The sequence below is a fragment of the Rhinatrema bivittatum genome, chromosome 4, assembly GCF_901001135.1.
Source record: "Rhinatrema bivittatum chromosome 4, aRhiBiv1.1, whole genome shotgun sequence".
NCBI lineage: Eukaryota > Metazoa > Chordata > Amphibia > Gymnophiona > Rhinatrematidae > Rhinatrema > Rhinatrema bivittatum.
The window spans coordinates 88659113-88673523 of NC_042618.1; the positions used below are offsets into that span (position 1 = coordinate 88659113).

Genomic DNA, 14411 nt, shown 5'->3' on the forward strand with positions numbered 1-14411 from the left:
GTCCGCAGGGGGCCGCTGGCTCTTCTTACCGTTCGGGGCCCTCATGGTCGTCCTCTTGGTCCCAGTCCTTTCGAGGAAAAAGATTCGGCCGTCAGGGAGGAGCCCAGGGAGGCGCGGGTCCAAAATCCTCCCAATGAGATGAGGCCGGTCCATCCCTCGCAGCAGCTGCGGTCGTTCGTCCCAAACGTGGGAGCTCGGCTGCAGTTGTTTGCCGAGGTATGGGCCCAAATAACGTCGGACCAGTGGGTTCTCGACGTGATAATTCAAGGTTACGCGTTAGATTTTGCACGGACCCCATTCGACAAGTTCCTGGTGTCGCCATGCAAGTGCCCCATAAAGCGCGCAGCGGTAAGGGGAACCCTCCAACGGTTGCAAGCCTTAGGGGCAGTTCCCCCGTGCCCATAGGGCAGCAGGGCTTCGGCCGTTACTCCATTTACTTCATCGTGTCAAAGAAGGACGGCACCGCAAGACCAATTTTGGATCTGAAAGGTGTAAACAGATGCCTTCGCATTCCACGCTTCAAAATGGAGACAATTCGGTCGGTAATTGCCTCAGTCCGGCTCGGCGAATTCCTGGCATCCTTGGATCTCACGGAGGCGTACCTTCACATCGGCATCCAGCCGTCCTACCATCGGTTCCTCAGGTTATGTATCCTGGGCCGACATTATCAGTTCCGAGCCCTTCTCTTCGGCCTGGCCACGGCTCCCCGGACATTCACCAAGGTGATGGTAGTGGTCGCAGCTCAGCTTCGGAGAGAGGGGTTGCTGGTACACCCCTACTTGGACGATTGGCTGATTCGAGCCAAATCCGAGACTCAGTGCCGGCAGGCAGTCAACAGGGTTGTCGCTCTCTTGCGATCCCTGGGATGGGTGGTGAGCCTCAGCAAGAGCCACCTAGTTCCCACTCAGTCTCTGGAGTACCTGGGGGCCCTGTTCGATACCAGGAAGGGCAAAGTGTTCCTGTCTCTGGACAGAGTTCGCAAGCTTCAGTGTCAGGTTCGCCGCTTGTTGTCTCTTCGGCTACCACTGGTCTCTGATTATCTGACGGTTTTGGGTTCTATGGCTTCAACTCTATCATTGGTCCCTTGGGCTTTTGCTCATCTGTGTCCTTTGCAATCAGCGTTGCTTTCCCGTTGGAAGCCGGTGTCGGAGGAGTTTCATCTACCACTTCCGCAAGCAGACCACTTGACTGGCGGAGTGTCTCTCCTGGGGCCCAACTGGACGGTGGTAACCATGGACGCCAGTCTCTCTGGCTGGGGAGCAGTCTGCCTGGGCAGGTCAGGGCAGGGCAGGTGGCCCTCGACCCAAACTCAGTGGTCCATCAATCGTCTGGAGACCCGGGCGGTGCGTCTGGCTCTACAGTCCTTTCTGCCGCTGATACGGGGAAAGGCGGTTCGGGTGTTGTCGGGCAATGCCACCACCGTATCCTACATTAATCGCCAGGGGGGAACGAGAAGTCCTGGCGTGGCAGAGGAGGCGCAGCTCTTGCTAGCTTGGGCAGAGCGCAATCTCAGCGACCTAGCAGCGTCTCACATTGCCGGGGTCGACAACGTTCAGGCGGATTTTCTCAGCCGTCATCATCTGGATCCCGGAGAGTGGGAGCTGGCGCCGGAGACTTTTCACCTCATTTGCCGAAAGCGGGGGACGCCTCATATGGACCTCATGGCTACCTGGCAGAATGCCAAGGCGCCCAGGTTTTACAGCCGTCGGAGAGAGAGAGGAGCCGAAGGCGTCGACGCGTTGGTCCTTCCTTGGCCGACGAGTGTCCTGTTGTACGTGTTCCCTCCGTGGCCGATGATCGGCAAGATTCTTCGGCGCATCGAATTGCATCCGGCAAGTGTAATCTTGGTAGCGCCAGAATGGCTGCGGCGACCGTGGTTCGCAGACCTCTTCCAGTTGTCGATAGCGTCTTCCCTTCGCTTCCAGGGGTTTCCGGGCCTCCTCCGTCAAGGCCCCGTTTGTTCGGCGGATGCGGATCACTTCTGGCTCGCGGCATGGCTTTTGAGAGGCAGCACTTGCAGAGGAAAGGTTATTCGGATGCGGTAGTCGCTACGTTGTTGCGGGCCCGAAAGCAGTCTACCTCGATGACTTATGTTCGCGTCTGGGTAGTCTTCGACGAATGGTGCACGGAGCGCAATGTGGTTCCTACCGTGGCTCCCGTATCCGATATGCTTTTGTTTCTGCAGGCCGGCGTGGCTAAAGGCTTATCGTACAGTACCCTTAGGGTCCAGGTGGCGGCTCTGGGGTGTCTGAGGGGCAAGGGGCACAAGGGTTCCCTGGCTCTGCATCCAGATGTTGCGCGTTTTCTCAGGGGGGCTAAACACCTTCGTCCTCCATTGCGCCACCCCTGTCCGTCATGGAATCTCGATTGGGTACTCTCTGCGTTGTGCTCGTCTCCTTTCGAGCCCATTAAACGGGCAACTCTCAAGGATCTTACGTTAAAGGTAGTTTTCCTTGTCGCAATTGCATCGGCGCGTCGCGTCTCAGAGTTGCAGGCACTGTCCTGTAGAGAGCCGTTCCTTCGGATCTCGGATTCTGGAGTCTCTTTACGGACGTTTCGGCGTTCCACGTGAAGCAGTCCATTGAGCTTCCAGCTTTTCCCATTCACGATGCGTCGCTGCCACAGATGTAGGAGTTGCGGAGGTTGGATGTCCGGAGGGCAGTCCCTCGCTATCTAGAGGTCACCAATCCGTTCCGAGTTACGGATCATCTTTTTGGTCTCAGGCCCAAAGCGTGGGGGTCCGGCTTCCCGGGCTACGATTGCACGCTGGCTCAAGGAGGCCATTGGTTCGGCGTACATAGTACGGGGAAAGTCTATACCGCAGGGTCTCCGAGCACATTCTACCCGTGCCCACGCTGCTTCCTGGGCAGAGGCTTCTCAGGTGTCGCCCCAGGAGATTTGCAGGGCGGCTACTTGGAAGTCGTTGCATACCTTTACACGTCATTACCGGCTGGATGTTCGAGACACTGCCGGGGGTTTTGGAGTGGGGGTACTCCGTGCGGGACTCTCTGCTTCCCACCCTCGGTAAGTTAGCTCTGGTACATCCCAGGTGTCCTGGACTGATCCTGGTACGTACAGGGAAAGGAAAATTAGTTTCTTACCTGATAATTTTCGTTCCTGTAGTACCAAGGATCAGTCCAGGATCCCGCCCCAGCTGCTCTGAAGAATCGGAGAGTCCGCTCGTTGAGTTGTTAGGTTGCTGTTTCTCGTTTTGAGAGTTTTGTTCCAGTTGGGGGTTTTTGGACATGGCTCCCGTTGGGGATAGTTTCTGTAGTTAGTTTACCTGTCCTATGCTACTTTGACATTACGTAAGACTGAGGGGCTGTGACTGGCACAGGGGCATATATGGCTCCGCCCACAAGTTTTAGTCTGTCTCCATCTACTGGTGCGGAGTCACAACCCAGGTGTCCTGGACTGATCCTTGGTACTACAGGAACGAAAATTATCAGGTAAGAAACTAATTTTCCTTTATGTTTGTCGGGAGGAGAGGGGTCCTTGGGGGTCGCTGCCCCAGCGAAATTGAAGGGCAGTGACCTGTGAATCACGTCGGGGGGCGGGGATCCGGGTTTTGTCGTGGCAGGTTCCGGTGGAGGCCATTTTAAGGACGTTCAGAGAGCAGGAGAGAATAGCTATGGGGGAAGGGCTCCCCCCCCCCCCGTTGTCTCCGCAGCCTAGTGCGCCGGGGGGGGGGGGGTGGGGGCTGGCTTCGATGGGGCGGTGGAGGATTCTGTAGTGGATAATGAAGTAGGTCGACTCAGATGCGTCGTCTTCATCGTTCACAAGGCTTTCAAGGCTCATAAGGCTGGGAAGTCTCAGGGGCCCAAGGCGGCCTGCAAAGCACCCGCGTCAACTGGACCATGGGATGGGTCCTCTTCAGCCCAGAAGCAGGTTCAGGGGCCGAAAGCCAGTGGAGCGCCGAAGGAGAAGCATCCGCTTCGGTCCGTAATTTTCCCGGTGGACAGTAATTCTTCGGTTCAGTTGGATGAAGGGGAGTCTCCGCCACAGGCTCTGGAAAGGGATCCGGATGCTCCACCCCAGCCGACCAAGCACATGGGCTCGCCTCTGGTGGAGGGTGACGACCCTAAGGTGGTCTGCTTGTTCCGAAAGGATGAGTTGGGCCCCCTTATCCCAGTCATCCTGAAGGAGCTGGGAATTGAGGTTCCTCAGGATGATTCCCAGTTTGGCGCTAATATGGATCCAGTGATGCTGGGACTCCGAGGTCCAGCTCGGTCTTTCCCGTTCCACTTATCTGTATCTGACCTTTTGTTTAAGTTGTGGGACCCTCCTGATCTGGGTTTGAAGGTAAGTCGGGCTATGGATAAGTTGTATCCGCTCCCAGAGGACACGTTGGACCTGTTGAGAGTGCCGAAAGTAGACGCAGCCGTCTCTGCTGTGACAAAGAAGTCGACAATCATTAAAATCATCCATTGTACCTGAAGAGTGGAGGGTGGCCAATGTAACCCCAATATTTAAAAAAGGCTCCAGGGGCGATCCGGGTAACTATAGACCAGTGAGCCTGACTTCAGTGCCGGGAAAAATAGTGGAAACTATTCTCAAGAACAAAATTGTAAAGCATATAGAAAGACATGATTTAATGGAACAAAGTCAACATGGATTTACCCAAGGGAAGTCTTGCCTAACAAATCTGCTTCATTTTTTTGAAGGGGTTAATAAACATGTGGATAAAGGGAAACCGGTAGATGTAGTGTATTTGGATTTTCAGAAGGCGTTTGACAAAGTCCCTCATGAGAGGCTTCTACGAAAACTAAAAAGTCATGGGATAGGAGGCGATGTCCTTTCGTGGATTACAAGCTGGTTAAAAGACAGGAAACAGAGAGTAGGATTAAATGGTCAATTTTCTCAGTGGAAAAGGGTAAACAGTGGCGTACCTCAGGGATCTGTACTTGGACCGGTGCTTTTCAATATATATATAAATGATCTGGAAAGGAATACGACAAGTGAGGTTATCAAATTTGCAGATGATACAAAATTATTCAGAGTAGTTAAATCACAAGCAGACTGTGATACATTGCAGGAGGACCTTGCAAGACTTGAAGATTGGGCATCCAAATGGCAGATGAAATTTAATGTGGACAAGTGCAAGGTGTTGCATATAGGGAAAAATAACCGTTGCTGTAGTTATATGATGTTAGGTTCCATATTAGGGGCTACCACCCAGGAAAAAGATCTAGGCATCATAGTGGATAATACTTTAAAATCGTCAGCTCAGTGTGCTGCAGCAGTCAAAAAAGCAAATAGAATGTTAGGAATTATTAGGAAGGGAATGGTTAATAGAACGGAAAATGTCATAATGCCTCTATATCGCTCCATGGTGAGACCACACCTTGAATACTGTGTACAATTCTGGTCGCTGCATCTCAAAAAAGATATAGTTGCGATGGAGAAGGTACAGAGAAGGGCAACCAAAATAATAAAGGGGATGGAACAGCTCCCATATGAGGAAAGGCTGAAGAGGTTAGGGCTGTTCAGCTTGGAGAAGAGACGGCTGAGGGGGTGATATGATAGAGATCTTTAAGATTATGAGAGGTCTTGAACGAGTAGATGTGACTCGGTTATTTTCACTTTCGAATAATAGAAGGACTAGGGGGCATTCCATGAAGTTAGCAAGTAGCACATTTAAGACTAATCGGGGAAAATTCTTTTTCATTCAACGCACAATAAAGCTCTGGAATTTGTTGCCAGAGGATGTGGTTAGTGCAGTTAGTGTAGCTGGGTTCAAAAAAGGTTTGGATAAGTTGTTGGAGGAGGAGAAGTCCATTAATGGCTATTAATCAAGTTTTCTTAAGGGTGTGAAGAATTTGTGTCCTCCGGTTTACAGAATGAGCCTTTCGTGGACCCATAATTTGGACCTTAGGGTTCTATGTGGACCTCTGTTTGAGATGTCTCTGAAGGATCTTACTTTGAAAGCAGTTATCTTGGTGATAATTTGTTCAGGATGTCTTAACTTCAGGCCTTATCATGTAGAAGTCATTTCCTTCAGATTTTGGATGGCAGGATCTCCTTGCATATAGTGCCTTCTTTTTAGCTCAAGGTCATCTCTCTGTTTATCTTAGATTGTGAAGCTCTCCGCGTTCCAACATTTGGATGCGGCGATGCCGCATGCAAGGGAGCTTCATTTATTGGATGTTTGCCGGACTTTGTTACAGTATCTTAAAGTCACTAATGGTTTTAGGAAATCAGATCATCTCTTCATGTTGTTTAGTGGTGCAAGGAAAGTCCACAGTTGCACGATGGCTGAAAGAAGTAATCGTATTGGCATATATGTTAAAGTTCAGCCGATCCCGGAAGGGCTGCCTGTGCATTCTGTCTGGGCGCAGGCTGCGTCCTAGGCAGAGTGTCAGCTGGCTTCTCCGCAGGAGATTTGTCAGCGGCGACATGGTCTTCACTTTACACTTTCACCAGACATTACCAACTGGATGTTCTGATGCTGGAGGAGGCATGATTTAGAGAGATTGCGTTGTAAGCTTGTCTTATGTGTACCTGCCCGTTTAGGAGAGCTTGGGTACATCCCACCCATCTTGACTGATCTGGTGTATGAACAGGAAAGTAAAATTGGTTCTTACTTGCTAATTTTCATTCCTGGAATATCAGTCCAGAACCCTGCGTTTTTTGTTTGGAAAAACCAATCTATCTTCAAGTATATATAGTGCAGAAACTAGTGTTGTTGAAAGTTTTCAGTTTCCATTGTTTAATGTGAGAGCTCCTGTTCTGGGGCTCCAACCTTTCCGCTGCTTGTCCTAGAGAGGGAGTTAGGTTAGTTTTTGATGACATTTATCTTGGCTTGGGTACAGGTCAATACTATGGGGCTGCAGGTGGCACTCTGTTATGTAGCAGTATCTGAAAAGTTTAATTCTCTGCCTCCATCTGCTGGTATGGATGCAAAACCCGCTTGTCTGGACTGATCTGTGGTATTCCAGGAATGAAAATTAGCAGGTAAGAACCAAATATCCTATAACTAGGTCAAAAAATCATTACAGTTTTTTTTTCATTTGATTTTAATTTTATTTCTGAGGAAATTATATTGACACTTAAAAGGAATTTCCCCTCTGATTTGTATCAAAACCCCATAATGACATCATATTGATATATGTAAAGCACAAGCTGTTAAAAACTGGACTCTGGGAAGAAGGATTTTAAAATTAAGAGGTCAGTATGTAATATTGTGTTAGAATAAAAACAATGTTAGACCTAGAAATAAGACTAAGAAAGTTTGCAGGAAAAACAAGAAATAGGCAAGTTAAGTTGATATTTTGAGGAATCTGGCTTTCAAGATTTTGGGGAGCTTTTTTTGTTCACTTAGTATTCAATATTTTCCAGAAAAAGAAACATTATTATGTAATACTACAAACCAAATGATTATCTGCTTAAGCAGACAGATTTGGGTTTTATTAAACAGATTATATTGTGACTATAACATGAAAACACTCTTATCTGTTCACGCAAGGAATTGATCACTATTGATTGTCATTGAAAATTACATTCTATTAACTGAGATTTGGCTTAATTTTTCTTATTTTTCACTTTATTTTGTCAGATCATTCACCTTTTACCAAAAGCGAGTGTAACCATGTCCCAAAACATAACCTGAATGAGCCATCAGTCAATCCATCTTTTGCCAATAAAGAAAGAGACTGCATAATTACTCGTACAGACTATAGCCCAGACAATGTTTCCGTTGAGTTGCAGGACATTAGTGCTGATGATGAAATGTCTGAAATTACTATAACAAGCACAACACACACTGGCCATACCCCCATGGAAATGAATGCTGTGCTAGTAACTGGGAAAAAAAGTAAAGCTATGCACACCAACCTTCATATAGAAGGAAGTGACTCTATGTCAAAAAAGCATCAAATGATTAATGTGAACAAGAAGTTAGCAAAGGTGGATCCTAAAAGTTCTGCAGTGGATTTGGATCCATGTGAAATATTACTTCATTCTCCAAAAGTTTGTATACCAAGGAAACAGAAATCAAAAGAAGATGGTAAAGCTATGCCAAGTACAATGCCAACAGATAATGCTTTAAGCAAGTCTAATAAGCCGGTAAGAAGAAGTCTTTGCTTTTGTCTAGCTATCTAAATTCACAAAAATCTTTATTTTTTTAAGGCTTTTGATGACATTCTTTGCTAGTTACTACCTGCTGCATGAAAGTACTGGCATATTTACAATAAATAGATTTAAAAGTAAGCCTTCAAAGTGGTTCAGCAATTTACTGAAAGATTTAGGTTGGCCAACTGTTTCATGAACAGACCTTTTTTAATAAACTGCCAAATCAGTTGGAGATTGTATTTGAAAGTCACAAATTTCAGTTAAAGAAGTAAGAATTATGAGTTAGTACTCTATCACACAATTAAAAGTGTTGTCCATGCCTAGGGAAAGTAAAATGTTTAGTTTTAAGAAATCAGTATTCTAAGCTTTTTAGGAACCTTAATTCATTTCTATAGCTTTATCTTGCTTCTTAAAACAACATTATTGTGGATATATATAGTAAAATTGTCATGCCAGTTGTATATTATTTTATAAACTTGCAGAAAAAATTCTGTCTTCGTGAGTGGATTCTAAAAGCGGTCAATAACAGTGGATTGTGTGTAGAAGGCAAAAGAGAGTAAGTGCATTTTGCTGATTTTGATATAAACTATAGCTTAGTCTAAATAAATTTGTTTGCATTTCATGTTTTGGAGTTCTGTATATGCTAGCTTAATCTTCATCAGCAACTGCTCATTTGCTGAAAATAGGAAATATTTCAGTGTAAATGTAAATAACAGAGTATATGAATAAATACTACACATACTACAATACGTAACGAGACAATTTATCTTCCAGAGATGCATGTGGTATTTATTGGCACAGTAATATTATTGTGGAACGCCTTGCACATAATCAAGTGAAAACACTAACTGGAAACATATATGAATTAAAAGGAGAGATGGATTCATTTTCTATGAAACAAGAAGGTACAATAACTATTTTGTATTGGTTCAAGATTAACATTAATTTTCAATTTTTTCCTTGCATTTATGGAATCTGTCCACATTGAAGAATGTTGCTGTTCATAGCTCCCTATTTTTTTTTATAATGAATTTTCCGTCAATAAGCAGGCTGAATTAGCCATGATATGTGGGTGATGTCATCTGGTGGCACCAAATACTAATCTCTCCAAGCTAGTAGAGCTTTGAGTTCTACTGAGCATGTGCGGAAATTCCCGCGTGGGTATTGCCTTGAGCTTCTCATTTTATTTTTTTTTTAGCACACGCATTGACGTGTACTCTCTGTCCTGATTAATTTTCACAATCTCTTCTTAGTTTTTTATGCCTCGTTGCTTCAGCAGCACCCCCAACAGTACTTTTCAATGCCACTAAAAAAAAAAAATTGTGATTGTGGTCGTAAAATGGCCACTATAGATGGGCATGAACACTGCTACTGCTGTTTAGCCCCAGATCACAATCGGGCTAACTGCCTATGTAAACCAATGACAGGACAGCTGGGCATCGCTGCTCCTGTGGGTGGAGTTTTGCCACAATAATCATGTGAACAACCCGACTATATCCTTGTCTTTCTATGTGGTGTTTGGCCACTACCCTTGTACACCAAAATCTGTCTCAGTCTCCATCACCTGCCCTGCAGCCAACCTAATTGGATGTGAACTCCAGGACTTCTGGCAAAAAAAAGTATCATCTCCTGGAATAAGCAGCAGAACTTTTCAAGAGGAAGTGCCAGGCGATGTCTCTTGTCCACCTGCAACTCCAGCCTGCGGACCTGGTATGACTTAGTATGAAAAACTTACGCCTCAAAATGCCTTGCTGAAGTTTGCCCTAAGATTTGTAGGTCCATTCCTGGTGATGCAACAACTAGGGCCAGTAGCCTGCAAACTAAAATTACACCTGATTCTTTGGGTTCATGAAATCTTCCATGTATCCTTGCTGAAACTAGCCATCTTATCTTGGCCAGCCAGACCACACCTCCAGCTCACTCAAGTACAAACTTGAGGAAATCCTGGATTCCAGAAGAGTCAGAAACCAAATCCAGTTGCTCTGTTTTGTGGCCAGAATATTTACTTATTTCCTGATATCTCTAGATCCACACAGGCTCATAGGAGACATTTCTTGTCCCTGAAGAGTAGAATTTTGGCCATTGGGGCCACTTTCTTTTTTAAATTCCCTTGTCAATGTTTTATCACTTTTCAGGTTAAAAAATGTATATTTTCTGACCCGTTACATCTGGAGACATTTTTATCAGATAAGACCAATTTAAATGAGAGTCCAGCTTAGCTATCCGACCAATTAATTTAGAATTTAAATTTTCTCCTTTAAAGTATATTTGTTTCCTTATTTGAGTGTTTATATATATATGTTGACATACAACTATGTATGTGTGTTTATGCATGTATTATATACATCATATTTCCTCTCTCCCCCAGGATTATTGGGTTTAGTATGCAGTGCATATAGTTGTTGGAAAATTTATCTGTGATGTTTTCTTTATACTGCAATACTTGCCTTTTTGTTATTTGAAAATTCAATAAAAAAAAAAATTATAAAAAAAAGAAACCAAATCTAATACTTAATCTCCTGGAAGAATTTCGGCCCTGAAGAGAATTCCTGGGATCCAGCTTCTAATCTCCAAGCCCCACAAGTGATTCCCCAACAAACACAAGCCCAGAAAGCTGGGGGCGGGGGGTATTGTTACTTTTGGCGTTCCATGGAATGTCCTCAGGAACCGCCACACTCGCCCCAGATGCTGATGGTCTCCTTCCATGATAGCCTGCATGCACCAGCAAGGCCCTTCTTCACTCATAGCTCTGACGCCATCTGCTCACCGTCCTGCTTTGTCCTCCTCCTGGGCTCCCACCTTAGGCCTTTGTACATGGTGCTCATGGATTCTTAAAGAGCCCATGGCGGGAAAATCCTCACAGTACTTTCAGATGACTTCACCCGGCCCGGGATATTTAAAGGCTGCTTGTGCTGCCACTCACTGCCTCAGCAACAAATCTCCTGTATTGAGCGGTGTGATGCTCCTGCGTTCATGATTGTCCTGTGTTCCTAATTGCTTCTGTTTTGTTCCTGTACTCCAACCTTAACTTGTCAAGCCTGTCTTGTCCAGTCTTTCCTTACCCAGCCTTTCCTTACCCAGTCTTGCCCTTCCCAGCTGTCTTATCCAGTGTTTATCCCAGGACAAGCAGGATGATAGTCCTCACATATGGGTGACATCACTGGATGGAGCCCTATCACGGAAAACTTTCTGTCAAAGTTTCTAGAAACTTTTGACTGGCACCCTGAGCCTACTGAGCATGCCCAGCATGCTATGATCTCTGAAGCCACAGGGGCCTCCCTTCAGTCTCTTTTTTTCCACGCTGCTTTTAGCCTTGCGTTGAAGGAGCTCTGTGAATTTTTTTTTCATATTTTGTCCTCACGGAAAATTGTTAAGGATTTTGATAAAAATCATAAAGTGACTCCCCTATAAGGGTCTCCCTTCGGTGACACTCGGTGAGTACCGTTTTGGTGCATTTTTTTCAGACAGTTCGTTTACCTCATGCCGGTAGCCAAAGGCCATCGACCATTTGCGGCCTATAATTTTATCATGGCCACGGGTTTCAAAAAATTCCCAAAATGCCCCCGAACGATGCCATTACTGATGTGCATGACATATGCGTCCTATGCCTAGGTCCAAGTCATGATGTTTGCGCAGATGACCCCGAAGAGCAGGTGGGCTTGCCTTGATAAACTGGAGGACTTATTCAAAAAAGTGACTCCATCGACGTCAACTCAATCCTCACCGATGTTATCGCCCTCTTCCTTCGAAAATGTTCATCGAGGGAAAAAGAGATCTGGTGACCGTCCTTCACCAACTCCTTCTGCGTCATCGGTGGCTTCTTCTTCTTCGGTTTCAACTAAAGAAAGAACCGAGCATCGAGAGAAAAAGCGTCATCGACATCGGATGGACACCATACCAGAGGAAACCGGTATCGCATCGGCATAGATGCCCATCGATCCGATAGTGAAGCGAGCCCAGGTACATGAGTCTCTATGCCCCTCTGTACCCGAGGAACTGAGGCGCTCCCCTCCAGAATCGGTGTTGGGAACTGAGCCACCACATTCTAATGTGAATAAGCCAGTAGCGCCCATCATGCCTTCCCCTGTGACTGAGGATACTACCCCAGTATCCATGGAAGAGATGACTACATTCGTCAAGCAGGCGATCATCGAAGCCCTTAAAAACCTTCAACTGCCACAGATACCAGTTCCTGCACCGTAACCGGAGTCATCAGTCTTCGCTCCTTTGTGGAACAGAGTTGATGCATTAATTGGTGCATTTCCTAGGCAGCCATTGCCGGCGCCATCGAGGAAACCTCGACTAACTCCACTGACAATCCCGATACCGGATTCATCGGAGGAAGAAGAACCGCTACCTGGTCCATCCGGTCTTCAGAGACCATGCCGACCGGACCTTCCATTGACCCCCATCGATGCCTCCACCAGGTCCATCGGGAGATACTAGCCATCGATTCCCGTCGATGCCATCAATGCCGGGCGAATCACCATCGGTGCCCATCCACCCTCCATCGATTAGAGAACCAATTCTCCTGGGCACAGCGCCCACTCTCATAACTCAGAACCAAGGCAGGTTACGCCATCTGAACCTACAACCCTTGCCTTGACAGCTTGGATGTTGAAAGCTTTATCTTACGACAGCTCAATCTTTCAACTCAAGTCTCTCAGGTTCTCTTAGCTTCACGAAAGCCTTCCACACTTAAATCTTACCGTTCCAAGTGGACTAGATTTACCAAATGGTGCACTCAAAAAGGTAGTGACCCTTTCTCCTGTCCCACTCCATCTGTATTAGAATATCTATGGCACCTCTCAGATTCTGGTCTCCAGACTTCTTCTGTGCATGTACACCTGAGTGCCATTGCGACATACCACAAAGAAATAGGGGATGCCCCAATAACAGCGTAACCCCTAGTGAGTCAGTTTATGAGGGGATTACTTCAGCTTAAGCCTCCCATTCGCCTTTGCATTCCTGTGATGTAAAATTTCTTACATAGAAAGGCCTTTTTCTAGTAGCAATTACATCTGCTAGAAGGGTCAGTGAGTTACAAGCTCTTGTTACATACCGTGATGCAGTGCAGCACTGCCGGGGGCAGGGACAGACAAGACACTATAAGGCGGCAGGTAATACTAGAGCCGGACAGCAGAGGGAGCAAGTGAAGGAGAGAAAAACTGTAACTCCCAGGTTCCTAGAATCACCACCTGACCTGTGGGGAGAGCCTGGAGGTGAGCAGCTGGCAGACTTTGAGACTAATGAGTCAGACACAGCTGAACCCATGGAGCTAGAGGAGGAGGGCGTGCCTGCGTGGTGGCAATGGCCAGAAAAAGCCAGTGCCAGGAAGCAGGAGGAGGAGGAGATGGAAGTAGGTTCCGGGGGAGAGGAATCCTCGGGCCATCACAAGGAAACAGAGTAGCCAGAAAGGGAAGAGGTATAACTGATACCTTAAGCGAAGTTAGGGCTTGGGGGCTCCAAAGAGCACGGTGTGTTTGCTGGTTAAGTAGGGCCGTTTTTGGAGACTGGGAAAGTACCTCTGACCCAGTACGGAGTGCTGGGGCGAGGGCAGGGTCTATGTAAAGCCTCTGTTTTGCTGATCTTGAAGTTATAATGTAAACCGAACTGATGTTATCCTACGAAGTCCGGTATATAAAAACCACAAATAAATAAATAAATAAATCTATGTTAGACAGTTGTTCTTCCAATTCGTGTGGGAGTAGATTGGGTGAGAAAGGTGGTCTGTACTTGAATGAGTATGTTTTGTTGGCTTCATTCTTGTTAATAGCATTGGTGTGGGTCTTGCATTGTAGAAGAAAGTGGTCCGACCATGGGACTTGAGAGTAGGATATGGTTGAATTTGAAAAGAAGTTGTCATTTGTGAAAATCATGTCTAGGGTATGCCCTGCTTTGTGTGTTGGGTTCTTAATGAGTTGAGTGAATTGGAGGGTGGTAAGGACATCCATCAGGGTTGGGAAAGTGGGGAGACGGTGTGGAGGTTAAAGTCTCCAAGGATGATTGTTGGTTTTTTTGTTGTTGATATTTGTTATGAAAAATTCAATGAGAGGTGATATGTCTTTGTCCAGAAGTTTGGGAGGGCAGTACACTAGGCAAATCTGGAGGTTGTCTGAGTCGAAGAGGGCTAATTCGAATTGCTGGGGGAGTGAGTGAGGGATTTGTTTCATATTGAACTGTTTTTTGATGATTAGTAATAATCCTCCTCCTCGGAATTGAGAATAGATTGTATGTGTTGTTATTTGGTTCGTTATTACGTGATCGGTATTTTTGAACCATGTTTCGGTCACTGCGATGAAGTCTGGGTTTTGATCCTGAAGATGAGTATGAATTTCTTC

General features: G+C 46.2%; 1 protein-coding gene across 5 annotated transcripts in view; it reads left to right on the top strand.

Moving 5' to 3' along the window:
• MIS18BP1 (MIS18 binding protein 1) overlaps positions 1-14411 on the top strand; it is a 308295-nt gene that overhangs the window by 33515 nt on the left and 260369 nt on the right. For all 5 annotated transcript variants that reach the window (XM_029598455.1, XM_029598456.1, XM_029598459.1 and 2 more), the window contains 3 exons: positions 7556-8064; positions 8553-8626; positions 8845-8975. In XM_029598455.1, the coding sequence (XP_029454315.1) occupies positions 7556-8064; positions 8553-8626; positions 8845-8975 (714 nt within the window). The remainder of the gene's footprint in view (positions 1-7555; positions 8065-8552; positions 8627-8844; positions 8976-14411) is intronic.